General features: G+C 52.6%; 3 protein-coding genes across 3 annotated transcripts; 1 reads left to right on the plus strand and 2 right to left on the minus strand.

The window, feature by feature from the left end:
• Positions 1 to 87: 87 nt before the first annotated feature.
• treA (alpha,alpha-trehalase treA) lies at positions 88 to 3,521 on the plus strand (the record flags this gene model as incomplete). Its single annotated transcript, XM_040785971.1, has 2 exons — positions 88 to 268; positions 324 to 3,521. The coding sequence occupies exons 1-2, from the start codon at positions 257 to 259 to the stop codon at positions 3,519 to 3,521; spliced, it is 3,210 nt and encodes a 1,069-aa protein (XP_040633765.1). The 5' UTR covers positions 88 to 256.
• Positions 3,363 to 6,677, minus strand: cat1 (catalase catB). The gene is made up of 4 exons (XM_040783290.1): positions 5,948 to 6,677; positions 5,672 to 5,897; positions 5,025 to 5,605; positions 3,363 to 4,962 (listed from the first exon to the last, which is right to left on the minus strand). The coding sequence occupies exons 1-4, from the start codon at positions 6,236 to 6,238 to the stop codon at positions 3,859 to 3,861; spliced, it is 2,202 nt and encodes a 733-aa protein (XP_040633766.1). The 5' UTR covers positions 6,239 to 6,677; the 3' UTR covers positions 3,363 to 3,858.
• A 1,478-nt stretch (positions 6,678 to 8,155) lies between these two features.
• EURHEDRAFT_534572 (GNAT family N-acetyltransferase) lies at positions 8,156 to 9,084 on the minus strand (the record flags this gene model as incomplete). The annotated part of the gene is made up of 3 exons (XM_040787298.1): positions 8,156 to 8,379; positions 8,432 to 8,802; positions 9,071 to 9,084. The coding sequence occupies 3 exons, from the start codon at positions 9,082 to 9,084 to the stop codon at positions 8,156 to 8,158; spliced, it is 609 nt and encodes a 202-aa protein (XP_040633767.1).
• Between the last annotated feature and the right edge of the window lie 160 nt (positions 9,085 to 9,244).

The raw sequence follows: 9,244 nt of genomic DNA on the forward strand, positions 1-9,244 counted from the left end.
AGCTACATCTGCCAAGGGCCCTATGCCCGCTCGTGCTCGCAAATTACGGTGGACCTTTTTCGGCATCGAGCGCTGGTCGGGACGGCTATGTCACCGGCTACGGCACAGGACTGAGAATCGGGTCGTTGCTTAGGGCTCCCGAAGACAGAGACTTTTCCCCGCATGGTATAAAGGGTCTTAGCGTCCGGGGTACGTTTTGTTCTGGGAAAATATTTGCAAGGAGTTTGTACGGTTTCGCCCAAGCGGCATCGCAGCAATGCAGTCTAAGGTGAGATACCTTGGTATTCAATACGGGGTCGTTCAGAAGGTACTGACCATGACAGATTTTGGCTACCTTGCTGCCTCTGTTACTGCAGCTTTCACCTGTCGATTGTGCCAGTAGCAGTGGGCGTATTACTCGCGCTATTGAAAGGAACACTGGACACCTCGAATCCAGCGCTTCTAGCATCTACCAAACAAAGTTCCCCGGAGTGACCTGGGACGAAGATAACTGGCTGCTTACAACCACTGTCCTGGACCAAGGTCACTACCAATCTCGTGGTTCCGTCGCAAATGGGTATTTTGGTATCAACGTTGCCAGCGTTGGTCCGTTCTTCGAACTTGATGTTCCAGTTAGTGGCGACGTGATCAATGGCTGGCCTTTGTTCTCTAGACGGCAAAGCTTCGCTACTATCGCTGGCTTCCTTGACTCTGAACCATCGCTCGATGAATCCAACTTCCCCTGGTTGTATCAATATGGAGGCGACAGTGTTGTTAGTGGTGTCCCACACTGGAGTGGGCTTGTTCTCGACTTGGGCGATGGTACTTATCTCGATTCCACGGTGGACAACGAAACCATCACCGACTTCCGCTCTACCTACGACTTCAAGGCTGGTGTTCTGTCGTGGTCGTACAAATGGACCCCTGAAGGCAAGGGTTCGTTCAATATCACATATCGACTGCTTAACCACAAGTTGAATGTCAACCAGGCCGTGGTCGACATGGAAGTCATTCCGTCTGTCGACTCCAACGCGACTGTTGTGAACGTGGTTGATGGCTACTCGGCTGTGCGTACGGATTTTGTGGAGTCAGGCCAAGATGACGGTGCGATCTTCTCCGCTGTACGTCCTTGGGGCATCTCGAATGTCACAGCCTATGTCTACACGAACCTCACCGGCTCCGCTGGTGTGGACTTGTCGTCCCGCCAACTTGTCACGGATAAGCCGTATGTCAGCGCCAATGCATCTTCCATCGCTCAGTCGGTCGATGTGCAGTTCAAGGCGAATGAGAAACTGCGCGTTACCAAGTTTGTCGGTGCCGCCTCGACAGATGCGTTCGGGGACCCTCATCAGACAGCTAAGCAGGCCGCTTCGAAGGCGTTGTCGAATGGTTATCTCAAGTCGCTAGCCTCTCATGTCTCCGAATGGGCCAAGGTGATGCCAGAGAACTCTGTTGATCACTTTATTGATCCCAAGACCGGCCGTTTGCCCTCTGACCAGCACATTATTGACTCGGCTATCGTCGCAGTGACGAACACATACTATCTTCTGCAGAACACTGCTAGCAAAAATGCTAACAAGGCCGTTTCAGGGGCCCCTATCAACGTGGAAAGTATCCCGGTTGGCGGTCTCACTTCTGATTCATACGCTGGTCAGATCTTCTGGGACGCTGATGTCTGGATGCAACCCGGTCTCGTCCTTTCGCACCCCGAAGCTGCTCAGAGGGTTACAAACTACCGTATGAAGCAGTATCCTCAGGCAATGGCCAATGTCAAGACCAAATATGCCGGTTCGAAGAACCAGACTTACTTCGATCCTTCCGCGGCCATTTACCCCTGGACTAGCGGCAGGTTCGGTAACTGTACGGCTACTGGACCATGCTGGGACTATCAGTACCACTTGAATGGTGATATCGGTCTGTCCATGATGTACGAGTGGGTTGCGAGTGGTGATACGAAGCACTTCCGTGAGGAGCATTTCCCCATTTATGACTCTGTTGCGACTTTGTATTCGAACTTGCTAGAGCGTAATGGATCGTCCTGGACCATCAGGAACATGACTGATCCGGATGAATATGCTAACATGGTCGATGCTGGTGGTTTTACATTGCCGCTGATCGCTGAGACATTGAATTATGTCAACTCCTTCCGCGAGCAATTTGGCATCGAGCCCAACGAAACCTGGACCGAGATGGCTGATAATGTTCAATTGCTCCGGCAAAACGGGGTGACTCTTGAATTCAACACGATGAATGGAAGTGCTGTGGTCAAGCAGGCTGATGTGGTTCTCAATACGTATCCGTTGGGCTACACTGACAACTACACCGCTGAAAATGCGTTGAATGACTTGGACTACTATGCCAACAAGCAATCGCCCGATGGCCCTGCCATGACATGGGCTATATTCTCGGTTGTCGCCAATGAAGTTTCGCCCTCCGGTTGCGCTGGATACACTTATGGACAGTATTCCTATGAGCCATACGTTCGGGCTCCTTTCTATCAGCTCTCTGAGCAGCTGATCGACGATGCTAGCATTAATGGTGGTACTCATCCGGCCTATCCCTTCCTCACCGGACATGGTGGTGCAAATCAGGTCGTTCTGTCTGGATACCTGGGTCTGCGAATGCGTCCTGATAACGCTATACATATTGATCCTAACCTGCCCCCGCAACTTCCTCATGTCACTTACCGTACCTTTTATTGGCGAGGATGGCCGATTTCGGCAAGTTCCAACTACACCCACACAACTCTCAGCCGCGCTTCGAATGCTGCTGTTCTTGACACAGCGGAAGCCCGTTTTGCCAACAAGTCTATTCCCATCCACGTTGGGTCGTTTTCTAACAGCACAGTCTACGAACTTCCTCTAACAGGGTCTTTGACGGTTCCCAACCGGAAGATCGGATCGAAGAACACCGTTGCCGGCAACCTTGTTCAATGTCGCCCAGTTGTGTCACACGATGCATTTGAGCCAGGCCAATTCCCTATTTCTGTTGTTGATGGCGCCACTTCTACTAAGTGGCAGCCTTCTTCTGCCAACCTTAGCGCGGTGACTGTCTCATTTGCTGAGTTTGGTGCCCGGTCCGCGGTCTCTGGTTTCTACTTTGACTGGCACCAGTCGCCCCCTATCAATGCAACGGTGATCTTCCACAATCAGACTATCGAGGATCCGGTCTCAACTCTTGATAGCAGTGATGTCCAAGTCGTCATCGCATTGACCAATATCGAGCAATCCAAGCCATACGATCCTGAGACCGTCAACCTGGATGAGATCATGTTGCCCGAAAGCAACACCACCAGCATTGACCTTTCCGGACCAATCCCGGCAGCACACTATGCTACTCTGCTCATTTCTGGTAACCAAGCGGCTCCTGATGCGGACGATGGCGTTGGCGCTACGGTGGCTGAATGGGCTATCCTTGCTGATGGCCGTGACTCGGCTGCCGTGTCTTCCGACGACAAAAGCAAGAGGCAAATCAGTATAAGGGATGCTGCTGCTTTGTCGAGCGGGGGTTTCGCGGGACAGAGGCAAGTCGGCCGGGGTTGATTATTTTTATGGAGTAGAATAGTATCATTACTGTGACACTCGTGGATTCTCACATGTATATATGGACTAGCCTGTTTTGGTTTAGCATACAAATACGAAAGCGTTTGGTTTATATAACTATCTTCCTGTTCTCTTGAATCTTGGGTAAATGCATATCGACCTGAACTGATAATAATTACTGATTCATTGAATACATATACAGGTCATTCTGGTACATCATGATGCAAATAGTACAGTACAATATCAACAACCGAAGCAAACAAAAAGAAAGTCGTTGGTGCTAATATTAAGCAGGAATCCTGCAATCATCTTCCACCTGAACCATAGCTGGGACGGCTTAATTGTCAACAGCAAATCTGTCAAGGAATCTGAACGTCCTCAAGCCCTCCTTAATCTGGTCCACAATGTCACCAGCAGACTTGGCAACATACACACCCTCCCGGCTCGAAGCAATACTAGCACCCCGCAGCGCAGTAGTCGCACTACCAAGCGCAGCAACAGGCTTACCGAAGCGGAATCCATCAATTAGGATTTCCAACGGCCGACCAGCGGGGAAGAGCGTCGAAGCAGCACCAGCAGTCGCATTCTTCGCACCACCGCCAGTCAAGCTAGCAGGGCTGAACAGGCTCTCTGCGCCACTTGCAACAACCACTGCATCGAACTGGATAGCATCGGAGCCAGAGTATGTCTGGTCGACGCCATCGGTGAGACGTTCGGCGACGACGACGACTTCAACGCCGTTCTGGGAAAGGCTCTTGCTGAGCGTGGCGGCTTCAGACAGGGAATCCTTGTTGTCCACGGATGCGAGGTAGCCGATCTTCAAACCCTCGAGCTTCTGCAGCTTGCCACCGAAGGTTCCCACGTTGGTTGTCTTGTTGTTGTGGTAGAAGGTTGGGTCGGGGGAGGGTTCTTCGATGCCGATAGCGCGGGCGACGCGGCGAGCGAGATCGTTGGAGACGCGGTTAAGTTGGATGATGACGTTGTTGCGGACGACTTCGGACTTGACGTTCGAGTTCTCGAAGCGCATTGCGTCGACGATGAATTGCTGCTCGACGGGGTCGAGGGAGTTGTAGAAGAGGCGTGGCTGCGACCAGTTGTCGCTGAATGTGCTGCTCACAGTACGCTGGAGTGTTCCGCCGGGGTTCCGGTTGGGAGCTGTGAAGAAGCCCTTGCCGACGGTTTGGTTTGCTTGTTTAGGGGCGCCGGGGTTGGTGGTGTCGGGGCCGGGGGTGTAGGAGTCGGGGTTTAGGGGGATGAACATCTGACCTGCGCCGTCGCGGTTGTTGTTGTGGATGGGGATGCGGGGCTGGTTGATGGGGAGTTGTTCGAAGTTGGGGCCGCCGTGGCGGTTGAGTTGGGTGTCGAGGTAGGAGAAGAGACGGCCCTGGAGGAGGGGGTCGTCGGTGAAGTCGATGCCGCGGACGATGTGGCCGGGTTGGAACTGTCTTGTCAGTACTTTTGGACAGTGGTGATGAGGGTAAGGGGAGAGGAGGGAGAGCTTACCATGGCCTGCTCGGTCTCGGCAAAGTAGTTGCGCGGGTTACGGTTGAGCTGCATCTTACCCAGGGGCGTGACGGGGACAAGCTCCTCAGGAACGATCTTGGTAGGATCAAGCAGATCAAACCCAAAGCGCAACTGATCATCTTCATCCATAATCTGCGCACCAAGCTCCCACTCAGGATAGTACCCATTCTCAATCGACTCAAACAGATCCTGCCGAATGAAATCCGGGTTCTTGCCAGAGACCTGCTGCGCCTCTTCCCAGACCATACTGGCGCGGCCCTGCAACGACTTCCAGTGGAATTTGACGAGCTTGGTGTCGCCATCGTTTGTAACGAGACGGAACGTGTGCACACCGAAGCCGTCAACGTGGCGGAAGGAACGCGGGATGCCGTGGCCGGCCATAGCCCAGAAGAGCGTGTGCAGCGCGCTGGGCTGCTGCGAGAAGAAGTCCCAGGCGCTGTCGTGGGCGGTGGCGGCTTGGGGGATTTCGTTGTCGCCGCGGGGCTTGACGGCGTGAATTAGGTCGGGGAAGAGGATAGCGTCTTGGATGAAGAAGACGGGGATGTTGTTTCCGACCAGGTCTGTGCATTTCGAACGTTAGCGTTTGCATGGTTGGGGTGCAAGAAGGGGTTGAATAGGGGACGCACCAAAGTTGCCCTCGTCGGTGTAGAAACGAGTTGCGAAACCGTGGACATCACGAGCAAGGTCTGCGCTACCCCGGCTACCAGCGACAGTTGAGAAGCGCACAAACATGGGAGTCTGCTTGCCCTCGCCGCCCAGGAACGAGGCGGCGGTGATGTTGTCCCAGTTAGCGTACGAGGTGAAGGTACCATGGGCACCGGTACCACGGGCATGGACAGCACGTTCGGGGACCTACACCATTAGCCGTCTATCAGGAACGAAAGGGGGGGGGGTGGACATACCCGCTCATGGTCAAACCGCTGGATCTTCTGACGGAAGATAAAGTCTTCCAGCAGAGTTGGACCACGCTCGCCAACACTCAGACTGTTCTGGTCTTCGATGGGACCGCCGACATCAGTCGTCATATAGGTGTTGTTGTCGTTGAGGTAGTACTGCGACAGAAACTCCTCGGTGGCAGCGGCGGCATCGTTGCTGGGGGTATCGCGGGTGTTGATCTCGCCGGTCATGTAAGGACAAGCAGCATTGGCAAGGCCAATAGCGCCGTTAACGACGGCGAGACTGAAGGCGCGCATTCTGTTCAGCTATCGAAGTGTAGCTGTGGTTGTGGAACTGTGGAACAGGAACAAAACGAAAGGAAGACCGAAGTATAAATACTTCTTCCCAAAGAGCCAAGAGATCCTCTTTCCTTTCCTGGATTTCGTTTACGCGAGGAAGTGGGATTCCACGGACGATTTATACAGGTCGATCGACCAGGGGGAGAGGAGGAGTGTTATATGCAGCCATGCCGTGGAGAGAGGGAAAACAAAAAAAGCAAAGACCAGGCACACGAGCAAACCAGACCGGGCCCATTGACCAACCATGCGGAATGCATTACGGGACCATGCAATACGGATTATCGAGATCGAACAGTCGGCCGAGCTAGATTGATCATGCTGGTTGTGCTGATTATTCGAGCAGAAGGGCCTAGAAAGCGAGCATTTCCTTACGGCTTAAGAACGAACGCCCCCATTTTACTCTGTACTCTGGTGTGGTCACCACCGGGTAAGTGGAGACATGCAATCATCTTTTCTTGGTTGATTAATACAGCATGCTGGTTGGATTGAGCCGGGCCTAAACTACTAGTCAGTTAAGTGGGCAGCACCCTAATTTGTTTGCATGGCAGGACCATCATCACGGAGGGCAAACGGGCCAGGCACGATGCATTATCAATACGGGACAATGTCTTGCCTGAATCCAACTGCGATTTGTCCATTAAGCACAAGCTGGACTCCCACGTCCTCCCGTCGCATCAGAATACTACTTTGCTTAGATGGTGGAACTGGGCTTGGCATTGATTGAATAAGCCCGCCAAATAGACACTCGGCATCGGGTCGAGGCCGTGGTTGCTTGGTAATTAGAGCCACGCCTTTTGGTCGAGCGTACCACGGACTAATCGTGCTGATGCTAGCAGGTTAAACGGACCTTGCGACAGATCGTCCGCGGGCTTTTCGCATTGATTGTTTGCTCCGTGTGTCTTGGCAAGTGCCGGTACGTATCACCATTGTTGCGAGTGCCGTGTGGCAATACGTGCTCCGTCCTGGTACTGCTACGCTCACTCTTTCTGGAACGGGATGGAATAATGATGTGCGATCTGAGGCTGACGCAGTTTCGCCGTTATGAAGGGATTTCTACCCACGACGGCATTCAGTACTATACTATGTATCCAGTAGTGCGCGGTGTACTCTGGATACGCCCGGACCTCGGAAACCAACGATGCGATGGATAATTTCGGTGGACTTGATTGCCTCCCTTTTCATATTCTGATTTTCTCCGCTCGCCAATTTGGAGCTCGGACGATAACGATAGTCCATTGGTGTAACGGCCGTCCTCCGTACAAAAATACGTATCCTAGCATAGTGGCATTCCGTCCTACACGGGTGGAACGCACATACAAAGTTCCCTGCTTCTACTATTGTTAGCCCCATGCACACCGTCGCGCGTTATTTCTAAACGCCGATTGCTATTGGATCCGCGCGGATTCCCGATAGGCACCGTTTCTGATCCTAGCAGACGGCGTCGGAGTTACCAATACCGCCAGTCCTTGCCTGGGCGTACTCCCTGGTTTCTATCCTTGTTATCACAGTCTCTTGGCGGTGGGAATATGGAGTATATCCTAGTGCTATCACACCTTGGCGGCGGTTAAGTTGATGCGTTGTGTTATTGTGTTGTTGTGTTGCTGTTGCATTCGTTCATTCTTGCGAGGTCTAAAAGGAGTATCTTTAGGTACTCCGGACAAGTACTTTGGTCCTCGGCCGAGTCTTCCTTTCTCATCTCGGATTGTATTCCGGTTAGTAGCTATACACACGCTAACGCACCCTAGCGGTCTTCATTGAATGCTCGCATTATCACATTGCTCCATAAATATGCTATTTATCATCCCAATGCATCTGACTTCATGGTCATGTCTACCCAGAAATAGACGCCCATGTCCGAGACCATGCCGATGGATATCACGACCTTGGCTCCCTCACCATAGAAGTGATCCCCTCGGCCTTGTGCTCATCAATAGTCCGATCTTCAAACCCATACCGCGCATACAACGGGCGCCCATCACGACTCGCATCCACATACGCAGAGACGCGGTCCTTATCCGCCTGTTCACAACCCCAAGCCACAAGCATCTTTCCAGCGCCTCGACCACGGTAATCAGGGTGCGTGCAGAGCATATCCAAATCTACTTAGTAAGCATCCATCCAACTCCACTTCCAAAGCATTAGGGGGCATACAATAATTCTTCGTCCCACCCAACAACAAACTCCTTTGCTTCTCCAACTTCCCAAACAAATCATCACACCCCTTCTTATTCATATCCGCATGCCACGGCGGGAACCGATCCCCGCGCTCCTCGGCGCTCTCCAGATCCCATTTCGCGTATGCGATGAGCGGTTTCGAGGGTTGCGCGGTGTCGACAACTTTCCAGTAATAGGCGGTGGGTTTGTGGTGAAGGTCGTGCCCGTTGGCTGAGTTCCACCAGTCGCGGTTGTTAGGGGTGTCCGGGATGAGTTCGAGGAATCCTGAGGGGCCGAAGGCGGAGTACCACAGGTCTGTGATTGCGGGGAGGTCAGCTTCTGTGACGGGTTCGAGGGCGAGCATTTTGCTTGTTGGGGTCACTGTTGTTCTGTCTAAAGAATAGAAGAGACAGGAGAGAGAGGAAAAGGGGAACAGGCTTGAGTAAGGAGTGAGCATGAGGTCACATGCGTACAACGTAAGGTTCGTTTAGATTACCGTATTAGGAAGGAGATATGGATTCTCCGAAGCTTGGACATGCCTATATTATTATTATTTAATCAAGTTTATTGTCCATACCGAGCCCTAGAGCTATGACAGACCATTATCCGTGGACTTGAGGCCGTTAGCTATCCTACAGTCTCTTATCCATATAAGTTCCTGGGGCACTAGCCCCCTTCCATACTCTTTCTGATCCTTTTCCTCGCCCCAGACCGCCTGTTTGCGCAGGGCTTTCGAGCACTGTGCTCTCCTTGTGTTTCGTGCAGGATGGGTGCGGCCTAGGCTGACTTCAGCTCAGGCTACCCTTCCTG

This window comes from Aspergillus ruber, assembly GCF_000600275.1.
Source record: "Aspergillus ruber CBS 135680 unplaced genomic scaffold scaffold00065, whole genome shotgun sequence".
Classification (NCBI taxonomy): domain Eukaryota; kingdom Fungi; phylum Ascomycota; class Eurotiomycetes; order Eurotiales; family Aspergillaceae; genus Aspergillus; species Aspergillus ruber.

Excerpts from the sequence above, each read along its gene's own strand:
- cat1 (XM_040783290.1), bottom strand. The coding sequence starts at position 6,238 with ATGCGCGCCTTCAGTCTCGCCGTCGTTAACGGCGCTATTGGCCTTGCC. Across the intron at positions 5,898-5,947 it reads AGCGGTTTGACCATGAGCGG|GTCCCCGAACGTGCTGTCCA; the intron begins GTATGTCCACCC and ends CTAATGGTGTAG. Across the intron at positions 4,963-5,024 it reads CCGAGACCGAGCAGGCCATG|TTCCAACCCGGCCACATCGT; the intron begins GTAAGCTCTCCC and ends CTGACAAGACAG.